A 16,001-nucleotide genomic window follows, 5' to 3' on the forward strand; every position below is an offset into this window, starting at 1 on the left:
CAGTGGCAGTTTTTGTTTTCACCAAATCAAAAAATAAAATAAAAAAGAAGAAAAATGATAATACCAATAATGTTATTTTATTCAAAATAATTCTCATGAATCCATGTGCAAGGAATGAAAAACTGGCACAGCTAACATTACCAGTGTAAGAAATTGACATTTACACTATAGCGCCCAGAAGCAAAAAAGAATGGACACTTTTCTACTATTTGCAAGTGGCTTTTTTTAAACATGGACATGCTGAACTAGTAAAATGGGCGTATTTCCATGGGTGATATAGCGCGTTTAATATAGGCAATGTTGACTACGTTGAGAAATTTCACATCTTGAATCCTAGAACTAAACAAAGATGTACATAATTATGTCCATATAAAGCTATGATATTCATACAATATTTGTGCTGTTGTACATCAGCCTAATCTAAACGCGTACAAAAGTGGGAAATCGTGCAAGCCTAATGATTTTATTGTGACATTTTTTTTTGCACAACTATACTGGTATTGTTCAAAATACAAGGCCAGAATGACAAGTTCTTAAGAGCAAACTGCAAACATTTTACAAAATGCTATGAAATGTCTTGATTAAAATGAAATCACAACTAATTTATTTCTTTGTGCCGACTTCTGTCAACTTAAGTTTTCAGGACTTTCTACAGTTTCAGTCAATTGTTTCAATACCGATGTCAATACCTCATTACTGGTACATGTCCAGATAATATCAATGTTTTCAATGATTGCAACCAAGAAATAACACTAGTTGTTCCTGAAGACAGCACATTAGGTGTCAGAGACATCTAATACCACAGTGGTCAACCATGCCATCTCTCTTTACCTCTGTACTGTCAGCAACAATGTCAACTCAAGAGCGCCTCTTGAATGACAACAAATTTCATGAATAAAAGTCTACATAAATAGTTTGCCTGCTACATTATTAACAATATCAAATTTGATTGTTTTCCCCTCACGTTGTTCGAACTTTTCCAGGGACATAGTTTTTATCTATCATGGGTTCTTGTAGAAACATGTGTAAGCATCTTTCATTCTGTGCCAATGGGTGCCCTGCAACCCTATAAATAAACAAAGAAAATTGATATATCTTGTGTCGGGTCATAAATCAGTTAACACATGTTAAAGGATTAAAACTACAGCAGTTGCAATAAATAAATAAATAAATATTACATTAAAATATATATATATGGGGCCCTAAAAATGACTTTGAACATGTACTTATCTTTAATGAAACAATTAGGACAGATGAATGTTTATTGTAAAGGAAAAAATGGCAAAATGCAATCCCAATCTTTTTAAGGGGAGTATTTAACAAACTGTCTGTCACACAATTCTTGAAATCAACTGAAAAATTGATAACATTTATCAAGATAGAAGACTATGTTTTTCCAAATGAGTGGTTTGAGGAATGCGTCTTCACTTACTTGTTGACAAATTGCTCTAATCCTTTCCTTCTTTCTTCAATAAATTCATCCTCAAAAATGCCGTCGTCTCCTCGAAAGGGCAGCTGCCTTTTTAACGCTTTGCCTGGCAGAGGGGGGACCACAATCTGAAGAAAAGAATGATATACAGCACATAATAATAATAATTACACCACAGACACAAAATACATGCTTCATATTGACTTGCAGATTTATTATTAGTGAATGCATATGTCTGCAACAAAAAATAAAACTGGGTGATATGTAAATTCAAAGAAATGCCTTGCTATGTATTTTTATTCATAGATATGCTCACATTAGTGTATCTCTGTATGCATTTATGGTACACCTGATCTCTCTTTTTTAATGTCAGGTATCAGACATTACTGATTATGACTGAACAGTCTATGACTAAGGCTTTCACAGCCAGAATATAAATCCAACATCCAGGAAACCAATACAGTTCTGTTAAATTTCTGCACAGCCACTTAATTATCTGCTAAATGAAGCCTCTTCTGTTAACACCCAAAATGGGATGATGTTATTATCATTTGTTGTACTGCATCAGGCCACTGAATTTCCATATAAATCTGATTGAATTTTCCAATAATGTGCAGTCTACATATTTTTGGGTGAGAGAAGAAGGAATTTATTCCCAACAGAATATTAAACAGAAAGCACACATTTCACACTACTGTGTACAGCAAGCACCTGCTAGTTCAGTTATGGTGAATCATGTGATACAATGTAGCTTGGTGTACAAGATAACTGACCATCATATCCCCAGCCAGGATAACATGACCCAAGATAACAGGCTTAGATGACAGTCTTATCTGTGTCTTGCAGCTTACACTAACTGCCCATTCAAAACTACTGAATTCTATCCAATCAGCAAATCCACTTCATTTCCCTGATATCACTACTAAATTTTGTTCCTATGATTTGCTACGAAGATTAAGTAGGAACAAACTGATAATTTCAGAGACTTATTGAGCACAGGCACAAAATGTCTGCCTAAGTGCAACAACTGTTTTTTACATTCTACAATTCAATAGCTACCTTGGTATCTCTTTCTAGCTCTATCTGTAACAATTCAAAATCTCTGTATCTACAATATTCTACAATTTTTTCTATATATTAGTCTCTATAGCTACCTTGCCATCTCTCTCTAGCTTATTCCATAACCATTCCGAGTCACTGTACTTCTACAATATTCTACAATTTATTTTAAATCTTAGTCTCTCCAGATACCTTGCTATCTCTCTCCAGCTCATTCCGTAACCATTCAAAATCACTGTATCTTCTCCGTGTGCTGGACTCCTTCATCTTGAATACTGGCAGATTTGTCTGAAACCAATGAGACGTGAATTAGCACAGCAATATCAGTTTAACACAATATCAATCTTGTAAGTCAATAATGCAGGTTTAATAATGAAAAATGAAAATGCAATTTTGGTAAATAGAAAGGAAGTGTGCATACTGGCACTTCATGGTAAACAATGTCACTACACAAAATTTATTTTTGCTTTCGTTCTTTAAACATTTGATATTCAATGGGAAAAGTAGCTAAATTACTGGAGTACATTTGTCCTTATCATCAATTTTAAGGGCGGGGGGGGGGTGTCAATAAGTTTGACATATATTTAGTCGGGTGCTTATTTGTACTGGGGAGATCTAAGTAATGGACAAATTCTTATGGATAATTGGTTACTTTGGAAACAAAATTAACGACACGCTGTTAAGAGAATTTCATTAATCTGTGGGCGTAAAGTTTGACAGCACTTGTTAAATAATTATTAACTGTAGACAATTTCTTTATTGAGCTTTCAAAGCAAGCTAACAAAATCAGTGCAATATGTGCGTAGTGGACTGACTCAGCATGGTGAGTAAATAACAATAGCTGACATATTATTATACTAACCACCAACAATGTGTCAGTGTCCCCAAACTACCCCAAATTTGGAGGAAGTATGGTTGATAGACATGACTTGGGGCTTGGGGACGGAAACAAGATCACTAGATACTTTGTAATAAATTCTCACCCTCATGCGAACTTCATAGTCTGTAAACCTCTTTTTCCCGATACCGTGGGTCTCTGCATTCAACACGTCTATTTCAAGAAAGTTTGCTGGAGGAGAGTACGCATCTTCTAACGTTTGTTTCTTCGATTGAATCCTCGCTGTCGCGCCGACACCAGCCATCTTCGGAACTCCTACACCACTTTTGATGACGTAGTCAGCACAAGTTTCTGGAAAAAATTACCAACATTATCCAACACGTAGTAAATGACAAATATTCGCCTTATAATGCACAGGAGTAGGTTAAAGCTCACAACCTATAAAACTGCTAGATGCTTATATAACCTGTATCAAAATGTTAGAGAATGTGCTTTCTATCAATGAACGTCATGTGACCCAAATCGGTGCAAAGAGCACACGTGTAGCAACGTCATCATTGTCTGTTAGCTGAAGAAGGAGGGAGAGAAAGAGAGGTAAAGAGTGAGGTAATACACGAGTTTCTAGATAGAGTTTGCAGAGTTGGATTAAATGGTGGGTTGCATATAAACATCATAAAAGTCTTCTCGGACAAAATGAGCGTACCATTAATGTAATAATGTCGCTAATGGACAGTTTCCAGTCTTTTACCGGCCGGTAAGATTCAGTAAATATTTATATTGGCGACCATTGGTGCCATGGTTGTGGCAATGCAGCACTAGATACGCAGGACTCGTTAGGTGTCTTCAGACTTTTGATTGAAACTTACCTGGTGGTAGACGCTTATAAGTAAATACGTACTTTCCATTATAGAAAACATTACTCATGAGTTGTTGTTAAAACTTTTAATTTTAGGGCGCATTCAAATTCAGACACTGTATCAAATGTTCGAACCAAAAGTGCAATCAGTGTAATCAGCTTAATTGTCTGACACGCCTCCTCGACCAGCCAAGGGGCTGAAATTATGCCTAGCGCACACGAAAGTTAGAGTTGCATTAAAGTTTTATGTTTGATCACCCTAGCTGGTACTAGTCTGTATGTGAATGCTGTCTTAGACAACACACAGCACTTTGTCATGCTCTAGATCATGCTTATTGTCACTGAAAAAAGATTTCATAGGAAGGAAGGAAGGCAGCTGTTTGTGAAATTTATTTGGATGAACACAATAAAAATACTTAAACCACAAACATGATTTTCACTAAAAAAAAAAGTCCCATGAGATGCAATTTGAGCAAGGATGCAGTCAGAATGAAAATTCTTTGTATATTTCTGGATATTGGAGGTGCATTCCAAAATTCTAATTGCATTGCAAATATAAAAACTCATCCTTGTGGTCAACCCCAATGGTTTGGTCATGCTCAAAAGTTGCCATTTCAAGAGCTGAATTTCTATTGACATTTGAAGAAAATCATAAAATGCACTGCCTGCATTATAAAAATTCAGCATTTGAATTATTTAGATTGCATTTAAGGGAGAACTGAAGTGCAGAAGAGCATCAATCCTAATTTTTAGCCATCTATTTTCCCTTACAATTAGTACCAGGTGCAGCTGCAGTAATGGTATGAAGGTTACTGGGGTGTGTAATGTTATGGTTCAGAGCTCTTTTTTCTTTTACTGTGGCTTAGTACTGAAATACTACATTTAGTCTACAAAATTAGGTTACATGAATTCTTTATTTCTGCACTGTTGTTGTCTTAGTGTAACTCTCCGGTAATGTAGCAGTAGCAGGTCTTCTTAGTAATAAATAGACATGATTTCATTCTCTACCTAATGCCTGCTGCATGTGGGAAAATTACATTTCTGTGCAAATATTCTTGTTAAACTTATGTGCACAGCATTAGAAGACAACAATACCTTAATACCTTATATATTCCTTTGGTAATTCAGAAATTAAATTGTAATTAAATAATGTAAAAATGGTAGGTGTGGCAGTGTGCATTGTTTGAGAGGGCATTGTGTATAATTGTGCAAGATACACCGTTCCTGCATCTTTTGTTCTTGACCCACACCACACCTAGAGCCACGCCCACCTGTTGTCTGTGTTCTATAGCCACACAGTGCAAGCATTCTATCAACATCATGGACATGGTCCCAGTGATTGCTCTGGCACTGGACAATTGTCCAGCCATAAAAATCTAACATTGCATAGCCATTTATGTTTGTGCATGAGTTTAATATGCACCACCACTTGTGGTATATTCTTTCAAAGATAATTGCTATCTGTAGATATTTTGAATACATAATACAGTGCTATCAGTGGAGGTTATTTGGGTTAATTGGTAAGAATACATAACAACAAACATACACAATATCCATTAAAATTTGAACTTTAGGGGTCACTTGAGGTCCAAACTGAAAAAAAAGAGGGATCATTCATATGTTTCTGTTTTTGAAGTGGGATATTTTTATGGAAAAGCATTACTCAGTCTGTCAAGTTTTTAGCCATCTATTTCTACTTACAGTTGTTAATCTACTATGTTCACATTAGGCCACACTTTTTTATTTTTATGGATGACATCCTCTGGGGACCCCAAAGTCGGTGCGAGCGGGCGAAAAAAAAAAAAAAACAGTCCAAAAAAAAAAAAAACTGCTTAAGAAAAGTTATGTTTTCAGTACACAGCTGGAAACACTAATTTACCACAGAAACACGTATCAAACTAACAACATGTCTTTATCCATGCTCTCAAAATATTAAAGCTTTGTGAATAGGGCCTATTTCGTAGAAAGGTAAAAAGTCATGAATATATATGCTGCATATTACCAAATCTATTTAAGGTTATTTCATGCATTCTGTTGGTATAGCGTCCAATAAAACAAATATCAAATAAACAGCGTGTCTTAATTTGTACTCTCAGAAAATTAAAGCATTGTAAACACTTCACAGAATTGTTTAAAAAATGAAGCAAAGATAGGCCTATGCTTCCTACTACTAAGGTAATTTCAGTCGATGCCATTTTGTCTACTTCGACTCAAACGCTAGCAGCCAACTATCGGGTGGCCTGTCCGACCTTCAGTCCACCAAATACCACGACGCTCTTGTCGACCCTTTTTTTGCTCCAAAAAGAAACTGGTATGTGCTGCTCTGGACAGAATGTCACTGAAATTTTCCGGGCGATGATCGCTGGCCGCGGCAAGCCTTTCGTATAATTGTAAAAGGGTGATATCTCCATGTCCAATATCAATGGCAAACCAATCCAAAAAGACGGCCCCCGTTCTCTTTATGATTTTAATTGTCGTGTATTTTGAAATTAAAGCAATAATAACTCTTCGTTTCGGCCAAAAAATGAATTTTCCTGGAGTAAACAACAATTTTCCCATACTTACCAATGGTTATGAATCCGTTTTTACATTCAAAGTTAGTCCCTGTTTTTTTTCTAAAAAGTTTGGTTTTTTGTTAAAATCTCTTAAGAGCTTGCGGAATTAGCCGAGAATTGCCGATTGCATTTTCCTGCAAATTCAATAACGATGTTTGCGACAACCAACTTCCTCGGGGGGGGGGGGGGGGGGGGGAGCGGTTTGGGGGGGGGGATTTTTTTTTTTTTTTTTTTTTGGAGAACGGACGAAAATCGGTGCGCGCGCAGGATGTCATCCATAAAATTAAAAAAGTGTGGCCTTATGTTATTAAGGTGATATTATGAAGTCTTCCCAGGATGCATAATGTTATGTTGCATGTAGTCTTTTCAAATTTGACTTAGGCATACTGCTTATATGATGCAGGGCCTAGTTAACAGTAATACAACTCTTTATAATATTTATATATTATTTATAAGACGGCACACCTGCTGGTTAATATGTACAAAGTTGCAGCATCTGTATTGTGGTAAAATCTTGTTATAAATCTGACTTTCTAATCACTGAGTGGCTGGTCTATGGTGCAGTTTATATTATGTGAATTCATGCAAGTATTTTAGTATTACTCTCAAAGTAACTTTCTGCACATAATGTTAATATTTCATCAGAGTAAATGTTAATTACGCCTGGAGACCATTGCTTGGTGCGTGTACATATCTTCCTAAATGTTACATATATATCTAAGTGGGTCCTGAGACATTAACTGTAAACTTCTACAGAGCTCTGTATGCTGGCATCCAGTTGCTGCAAGGATTAAATATTCATACCAGGCTGTCACAATGCAGGAGGCTTCAAAGTAGAAGGAATTGCCGATTATTTCAAAGGGGTGATTTCATTGTCATAGTTGAATGTATTTTAATTTTCATATTTCCAAACAAGTCCGAGAATTTTGTGTGCAAGTATTTCATGTTAAGCTCAATATCCATAACACAGTGCTAATACGCTGTCTACAGCTTAGCTTAGTCTGTACTGCGCATTCACATATAATAACACAGATAAATTCAAAAACCCTCAATTTGTGATTCAAACTTGCCTTCCCTTTGTTTCCTGTAGCTGATAGAGACTGCCACGTTATAGCTGGTATTTCTTGCTGTCTCTTGGTCTTCTATTAGTGGCCACGGAAGCTCCATTGTCTCAGCTCTGTATCATAGCTTGGTAAGTTGTACCTGGGAGTGTAGCTGGTGGACAGGTAGAGTAGATGTCAGCTGGACAACTGATCCTCTCCAGCTTCTAGTGTAAAACATATGACAGGATATCTGATAACATGATATCTGAGGACATTTTAGACAAGTTAGAAATTTATATCCTGCCTTAGGGCTAAAACCCTGGGTAGGTGACAGAGATAAATGTTATATTATTTCAGTTAAGTTCAATTTATTCAAGTACAAGTACATGCATTTGCTTGAGCATGTAAATATTGAATGTCAAATTACCTGTAAACATGGAATTTACACATACATATATGCATGCTTAGTTTTAAATCTAAGTAAAATAAATTAATAGCTAATAAAAGAAGGAAAATCTAAGAGCCACTAAGTGTTACTTTTTCTGCTACTAAGCTGGAAACAAATATTGAAAATTACTATTAAAAGTGTTGGAACTAAATATTTTCAGAAAATGATTGTTGGTCTTATGTTAATGAGAGGGCCTGTTTTACAATAACATTCCGTGTGATAACATTAAGAGAATTAAGACTGGCACATTTAACACAATCTCTTGCATGAAAGAAGAACCACATATTAGTTTTCTTACATTGCACACATTGGCAACATCCACAGCAGCAGACTAACTAATACGCAGATCAAATGTGGCTGACCCAATTGAATGCTTGTTGCGTAATCCCCGCGGATAATGTATTCATTGTCTGTTAGGGGATAAAACAACAAGCTTTTTACTGTGTCGCCATATTTGATCCCGGGACAAGTTAGTCTGCTGTCCTGAATGTGCCAATAGTTGGTAACATAGCAGGTGCTCTACTTCCAGGATCTGCTGTAATCTGTGCCAATGTCTGAGAAAAAGAAGGTCATCCTGGTCACTGGCGGCACAGGACTCGTGGGGAAAGCCGTTGAGTGGGCCGTCCAGAACGGTGAAGGAAGGCCAGATGAAGAGTGGTTCTTTGCTAGTTCCAAAGATGCTGACTTATTGTAATTATAATTGTTATTTATCTGATGTGTGTTTCTTCTGGCTTCTTCTTTTTTCATTGGATTTGATGGGAGCAACATAAAATTAAAGGAGTCCACTGATATAAATTTTATTGATTTTTCTGTGCAAGATTAAAGAATGGGTCCAAATGATTTGAATTTGACTGACAAACTTTAACTGTGATGGGTATTTACTAAAATATGATGATCAAAATGTCTTTTTAAACATAATGACAATGTTTTTTTTTTTATATCGATGTAAGATAATTTTGTGAAATCAACAGATAAGTTTTTAAAAATCTCAATTTTTGGTAAAAGCAATGAAGGTATTCCCCCACTTAAAGAAATATGGAAGCTGTCTTACGGTATACTCTGTCTGCTGTTTATTACAGAGATAAGGCCTCCACTGAGGCCCTGTTTGATCGTGTGAAACCTACCCATGTGATTCACCTGGCCGCCATGGTTGGAGGACTGTTTCGTAACCTTAGATATAACCTGGACTTCTTTGTGAGTTGAAGATTTTAATTCTGCACTGAATAGAAATCAGGACTTAAGATTAGTCAAGCAAGACATCAATGTACTAAGGGGAATATATTAATGTTATAAAAGTGGCAGGCTGCCTGTGTAATATTAGTGTGATTAGGTAAGAACACAGAGACTTGGACACTAATGGAAGGCATATCCTGTAGCAGTGACTGCAGGCTATGAGCTCATTCCCAATGTAACTATCTTACTGTTGATCAGAATGCAATCTGATAAGCAGACTGACACCCTCCCCCTGGTGCTGAGTAGCAAACAGAAAAGTATGTCGGAAACAAGAAGAGGCATATGATTGCATTCAGCGAGAGTCCCTACAAAGAACAATAATTTCATTGGGAATGAGTCTTATGACTATGGTGTCCAGTTATTCTGATCATGCTAAGAATTACAACAAGTGATCTGTCTAATGTGTATATGGTTAATTTTCATCATTTTCCAGCCTAAAATACACCTTTAAAGTGTAGAATCTAAAGATACTTCATATTAACTAAGCAATTTGTCTATTTTTTCTACTGTATTTCAGAGGAAAAACAGCAAGATCAATGACAACATTCTTCAAACCAGTTTTGAGAGGAAAGTGGTGAAGGTTGTGTCCTGCCTGTCTACCTGTATCTTCCCTGACAAAACTACATATCCTATAGATGAAACTATGGTAAGGCAGACAAAACTACATATCCTATAGATGAAACTATGGTAAGGCAGACAAAACTACATATCCTATAGATGAAACTATGGTAAGGCAGACAAAACTACATATCCTATAGATGAAACTATGGTAAGGCAGACAAAACTACATATCCTATAGATGAAAATGGTAAGGCACCCCACATGTTCTGGCATTTGTATATGTTAGGCACAAATGGTAAGTTTGCACTTCAAATATTGCAATTATGCCAAATTTCTAGTTTTGTGCATCTTTTCCCGTCCAGCAATAAAGACATTAGAATGACAAACTTGATCTTGATACCAATATGTATCTGCATTGACTTGCTGAACATTAAAAGTGATCATCAAATGGCAGCAATTGCATCTGTCACATTGCTGCTTTAATTATTTACAACCATGTTTGTGCATGGCATGTTCAAACTTCTACCAATCAAATTGTTTCTCTCTCAGCCTTAAATTGTGATAAGTATGCCTTGGAGAAATAATGGTGAATTAATTTGCAAACCTTATTAACCTTATTTAAATGACACATGTTGATGTTGTGGGTGTGCATCTATTATTAATATCACACTTTGAATTCACCAAGCAAGTTTTACATGCTTAACCTGCTGTTGTTGTTGACAATTAAAATGTCATCTCTAAATTACAATTTTTAAGGGATGGAAGGTCTATGAAAATGCTTTTAGTAAAATATGAAAGTGTCAAATAAATTCCCTCAAAAACTTGTATTGTTAACAATGTGACATCTTTGAGACAAATAATTCAGTAAAAGTAGTCATCTTATTTAGCTGTCATGTATCAGTGTTTTCATTTTGAAAAAAGAGAGGTTGTAGAGATAAATTAATTTTAGGAGTATTTCCTGCTAACAGAAATGTAGGGGGTGCTTGAAATCTAACTCATTTTAAGGGTGAAAATTATTTGGTGTTAACACCAAATGATATCAAAATCTGAATTTGAAAATAGGCTGAGGGCTAAAATTTTAAGACCATGTTTTGAGGATGTTTATCCCAGCCTGCTCCCACCCCCTCAACTGCACCCCTCCCCCCCCCCCCCCCCCGCCCCCCAATATAGTACCAGTTTTCCCCAAACATGTACTCCTAGACAATTGGTTATTCCTATATAGTAACTACAGCTACACTAACCTGTGTCACTTTTGCAGGTCCACAATGGTCCCCCGCATGATTCCAACTTCGGGTATTCCTATTCCAAGAGAATGATAGATGTGCTGAACAAGTGAGTAACAGACACAGTGAAATGAAATACTGGCAGTTTATTCTTATTCAAGTTTACTATGAAGAGCTATCTACATCTGACCATGGATTATTTTTTGGAAATCTATTTTGTCACTGACATAATGAGTAGACTGTCTTCTAGTTGTAAACAGTTTATAAACCTGAATGTAAGAATGAAGTTCAGTCACAAGTTTGAAAGCAAAAATATACATAATTTTTCTTATCAATCCTAAGATTTCAGATTAAAAAAAATGTTTATCTTTTTTCAGGGGATACAATGTACAGCACAAATGCCAGTTCACCTCTGTCGTCCCAACCAATGTGTTTGGGCCACATGACAACTTTAACTTAGAGGACGGCCATGTACTGCCTGGCCTGATCAACAAAGTCTACATGGCTAAGCGTAAGTTAACTGGAACTGTCTTGGAAGACTTTTCTTTCCTGGATATATATCTTGTTTCCTCTCTCTGCTTTTTTACATTGAAATTAAAGAAGTAAACATAAGCCTTTCTCCTGTGCATATAACACTGATATTTTGTCACGGTAGAATCATCAAGGACGGAAGTTTGTAATACTCAAAATATTTCAGAATTTGTAAATGAATTTGTGGTATGAAAAAATATCCTTTTAAAGGACTGAACAGAAGTTTTCTTGAGGCCTTGAAGTGTAAATCTTTGATTATAATGAAATGTTGATCTCATCTGGAATTGTTTGTAGGAGACAATACCCCATTTACTATTTGGGGTACAGGCAAGCCCAGACGGCAGTTCATCTACTCCCGGGATCTGGCCCGTCTCATGATCTGGGTATTAAGAGAGTATCCTGAAATTGACCCCATTATTCTCTCAGGTAAATATTCTGAAGGCTCAGGGAGCTATTCAGTATCCATTCTTATATTTAACAGAAAGAAAATGAAAAGAGTGAAGATGCTGGCAAAAGTGAAGTTGTCTTTAGAGCTGTTGAAGTGTAGACCTGTCATTGATGTCAGCACATGCTGTTAATTGATAAAACTAAGGAGATTGTTCATAACCTGTTCCTCTATCTATCCTCACAGTGATCTAACAGTTGATATTCATTCACTTGCAGTGGGAGAAGAGGATGAGATCTCCATCAAAGAAGCAGCTGAGCTGGTCATTAAAGGCATGGGCTTCAAAGGAGAAGTGAAGGTACTGGGATTCCTGAAGTGATCAGTAGCTGAGAGTTGATGCTGTGTTCAGTTCTTCCACATTTATTTGTTCATAGATCCATAAGTTATTTTTGACTTTCTTACATTTTCCTTCATTTTGCACACTACATTTGCTACTTCCCTGTGCACCGCTAAAATCTGCCTTTTCAAGCTTTGCGTTTTGCATGGCCACTTATGCAGTTTTCTCATATACTTTTACGCGGTATCTCAAAAAGTTTCAAAGTTTTTGCACATAGACTTTTAACCCATCTAGATTTTTAACTTCTGACATAACTTTTACAGAAAAAGTACACTGATAATAGTTCAGGTTTGATTTGATGTATGATAAATGTTTCCTGTGACTCTATTGGTACATAATAATAGCAACAGTTAGATCTCTAAGGTATATCTACATCTACTTTATAGTATGATACCAGTAAGTCAGATGGCCAGTTCAAGAAGACAGCCAGCAATGCAAAGCTGATGAGATACCGCAAGGACTTCAAGTTCACACCTATAGAACAAGGTGAGTGGGCTTTTCACAGCTATTTAACAGGGAATCTTTCCTCCTCCCCCAACATTTTTGCCGAGTCTTATCAGTTGTTTTTTGGATATAAAGAGAGGGAAAAGTTTTGGAAAGGGGGAAATAAAGACAGATAAAGAAATGAAGAAGAGAAAATATTTTCCAAATTCATGATCTATTCCTTGTATATCTTTTTATTGACAGTTGTATTTTAAAAATATCCTTCACATGAAGGAGTTAAAAGTTTTATTATTTATTTCAGCAATTGAGGAAACTTGCAGGTGGTTCAACGAGAATTATGAAACTGCGAGGAAGTAAAAAACAGCTGGGGAAGTAGGGGAACTGCGACCATTGAATCTCTTATCAGGGTTGTCTCACTTTGACTGTGGTATATAGTAGACTGAGAACTATTCTTATATTCATTATCTGTAGGATCCTTATGCTAATCTGTTTTTGGAGGTAGTTTAGAGGGTTAATTATGTAACAAAACTGTTGGACTAGTGAAGATGTGTGATGGATGTTTTATTGATCATGTGATTTTATTCTCTGAAATAATGTGACTGAAATAAGTGAAACAAGTTTTCTTTATACTGAAATCCACTCTACATCAGGCACATCATCCCTGGATATTTATGGAATTTCTAATGTTTTAGCAGCAGTAATAGTTTTCTTTTGAAATATGCACTGGATCGGTTCACGTCTCCAAAGACTTAAACTGGCAATGAAGCCTTGAAGATCATTGTTCCAACTGTCCAGGTTGCTATGCTTAGTACCAGTTTCTTATTTCTGGTCTCTCTCTGCTTGTGATGGCTTTTATCCATTTTTTTTTATTTTCCAAGACCTTATGGTACAGCTTTATTATTATTATTTTTTTTTAATTTACATTGTGACAATATATGTTAAATTTTATTTGTTAAGTTTGTTCTATCTCAGTATTCTGATAGCCTTTCTGCAAGATAACTTTCAAGTACTTTGTAGTTTGTTTCTTTAACTGCTTGTTAACTATATGTACATGTTTACTAAATGCAGAGGAAAGGGATATTTTGCATTATGTTACGATTAAAACATTTTGTTTAACACAATTTGATGAAGAATGATTCTTTTAAGTAAATTCAATAAAAGAGGAAATGTTATCAAAACGAAGAGCAATTTAAGCAACTTGTATAGCAAATACAACAAAACTTATTCAAGAGGCAAAAGAGCTCTCGTCCCAATATTACTTGGGAAGACATTAATTTCAGATCAATGGACAGTATTTGTGAGGTTTTTCATATACATGGTTGTTATTTTTGGAATAGATGAAATAAAGTTATATTTGGGTAATAATTGTATTTGTGTTTTATTATATGCAATAAGAAAGTATAAAAACAACCAAATAAAAAATGTTTTTCTTCCTGTGCCCTAGTGCTTGTCAAAACTGGTCATTAAAACAAATGGTGAAATAAGTAGTGTGCACATATTACAATTATCTTTGTGGCAATCAATCCTTTACATTTTCTATGTACCAAATGTTTAACAGGCAAAAATGTTATAAGGTCTGTATATAAAAATTAGAAACATGTACTGCCATTTGTCCATATTATTCAACATCCAAGAAGCCCTCTTCCTGGTCTGGTCACTTCCTGGTTTGGTCCTTTATGATCACATTAAGTCACCATTTTAGAGACTTAAGGAATATTCAGTGATCTATACAAGGGATGCAAAAACTTCAGTCAGTTTCAGTTTTATATCTCTGGCAATCTCCAAACTATGCATTTTTCTGGACAATGTATTATAAACCAGACATGAGCCTAAGTTTAAAAAAAAACTGAATATTTATCATGGGACCTAACCAGCTGGGGGTCTTGGGGCCGCCTTAGAATTGAATTAAAAATATGCGGAATTTCACATTTCAGTGAAAAAAGCTCATGTCTGATAATCACGGAGTTTGTTGTTTTAAAGCGTTGTCATACATAGCAGCACCATACTTAGTCTCAAAGCTTTGGTTTGCCCGGATCCTTGTACTTTCAGAGGCCAGGGAGGTTTCTTCCCATGAACCACTGGTCATCTGTTCCCAGTCCACCTTGCTGGAGTAGCAGTCCTCTGGATGAGTGGCTTGATTAAGATAAGCACGTCCAATATAGGGGCAAGGGTACGTGTAGAACAGATAGCAAATCAATACTATGACCAGATATACTAATGTGGTCAGACCTCCTATAATACCACGAAGTACAAAATTCTCCTGTGGAATGTCATGTACTGTCAGTGACAGTGTCACATTGACACTGGATGTCATATCTGAAAGAAGACACAACCACTGCCCTGCGTCATTTAATTGGAGTTCCTTAAAGTACAGGCTGTTATTGGCGTCCGTGTAGACCCTCCCTCCATCAAGACGTGAACTGACGTTAAGGAAGGTCCCATTGTTAGTCCACCACCTCACACAGCTAGTGTAGCCCCAGTGTACAGCATTAAATCCTACTGCCAGACATTCTCTTACAAAGCCTTGGCTATAGTACTGAGTGGAAGTTCCATTTACGTAATAAATATATGCCTCTCCAGCCACGCTGACCGACTGCCAAGTGACCAACTGGACAAGAAAGAACTGGACCTTCATGACTAATGAAAGCACTATGCATGTCTGAAAACGTTAATATTATGAGACTCTTACAAATCAAACTTGACAGTGTAGATCTCTAGGACCTTTAGTGAACATGATATCGGTAAGATGTCCTCATCTTGTTATCTTTATAAGGGAAGGTCAAGATACAAGGTTCAGTATATGGTTGATGCCTTAGTAAAATGTTCTGCTTTTATACATAGCTTTATAAGCACCAAGAAAGTTGAACAAAAAATGTATGTGTGTGTGTATGGGGGGGGAGGATAAGCAATGTATGGAAATTGTAATTCAACATTTTTTATTGACAAAAAATATTTTTATAAGTTCATATGTGCCAACATAATAATAAATAAACTAAGTC

The 16,001-nt window shown here is 36.1% G+C and overlaps 2 protein-coding genes across 5 annotated transcripts; one reads left to right on the plus strand and one right to left on the minus strand.

The window, feature by feature from the left end:
* Window positions 1-55: 55 nt before the first annotated feature.
* LOC106173886 (sorting nexin-12) lies at window positions 56-7,974 on the minus strand. Of its 2 annotated transcripts, none has more exons than XM_013555209.3 (5): window positions 7,808-7,974; window positions 3,472-3,677; window positions 2,681-2,776; window positions 1,433-1,557; window positions 56-1,066 (listed from the first exon to the last, which is right to left on the minus strand). In XM_013555209.3, exons 1-5 carry the CDS (start codon window positions 7,902-7,904, stop codon window positions 961-963), a joined length of 630 nt encoding a protein of 209 aa, XP_013410663.2. In that variant the 5' UTR covers window positions 7,905-7,974; the 3' UTR covers window positions 56-960. The 2 variants fall into 2 exon arrangements, with proteins under 2 accessions (XP_013410663.2, XP_013410664.1); XM_013555210.2 differs by lacking the exon at window positions 7,808-7,974 and adding an exon at window positions 3,793-3,904.
* On the plus strand, window positions 3,762-14,367 carry LOC106173884 (GDP-L-fucose synthase). Of its 3 annotated transcripts, none has more exons than XM_087000710.1 (10): window positions 3,762-3,932; window positions 8,758-8,918; window positions 9,308-9,422; window positions 9,979-10,107; window positions 11,281-11,354; window positions 11,623-11,756; window positions 12,071-12,202; window positions 12,440-12,519; window positions 12,945-13,044; window positions 13,304-14,367. In XM_087000710.1, exons 2-10 carry the CDS (start codon window positions 8,779-8,781, stop codon window positions 13,357-13,359), a joined length of 960 nt encoding a protein of 319 aa, XP_086856836.1. In that variant the 5' UTR covers window positions 3,762-3,932; window positions 8,758-8,778; the 3' UTR covers window positions 13,360-14,367. The 3 variants fall into 3 exon arrangements, with proteins under 3 accessions (XP_086856836.1, XP_086856837.1, XP_086856834.1); XM_087000711.1 differs by having other exon boundaries at window positions 3,902-3,920; XM_087000708.1 differs by lacking the exon at window positions 3,762-3,932 and adding an exon at window positions 7,828-7,929.
* The last annotated feature ends 1,634 nt before the right edge of the window (window positions 14,368-16,001 follow it).

The sequence above is a fragment of the Lingula anatina genome, chromosome 1 (assembly GCF_051362555.1).
Source record: "Lingula anatina isolate TDL-2025a chromosome 1, LinAna3.0, whole genome shotgun sequence".
Lineage (NCBI taxonomy): Eukaryota > Metazoa > Brachiopoda > Lingulata > Lingulida > Lingulidae > Lingula > Lingula anatina.

What these genes read in the sequence shown, in the direction of transcription:
- LOC106173886 (XM_013555209.3), bottom strand. Translation starts at nt 7,904, where the DNA reads ATGGAGCTTCCGTGGCCACTAATAGAAGACCAAGAGACAGCAAGAAAT. An exon ending in CTACAGGAAACAAAGGGAAG is followed by an intron (nt 3,678 to 7,807) that starts GCAAGTTTGAAT and finishes AATTTTTTCCAG; the next exon opens with AAACTTGTGCTGACTACGTC. An exon ending in ACTATGAAGTTCGCATGAGG is followed by an intron (nt 2,777 to 3,471) that starts GTGAGAATTTAT and finishes CATTGGTTTCAG; the next exon opens with ACAAATCTGCCAGTATTCAA.
- LOC106173884 (XM_087000710.1), top strand. Translation starts at nt 8,779, where the DNA reads ATGTCTGAGAAAAAGAAGGTCATCCTGGTCACTGGCGGCACAGGACTC. An exon ending in GATATAACCTGGACTTCTTT is followed by an intron (nt 9,423 to 9,978) that starts GTGAGTTGAAGA and finishes ACTGTATTTCAG; the next exon opens with AGGAAAAACAGCAAGATCAA. An exon ending in GTTCACACCTATAGAACAAG is followed by an intron (nt 13,045 to 13,303) that starts GTGAGTGGGCTT and finishes TATTTATTTCAG; the next exon opens with CAATTGAGGAAACTTGCAGG.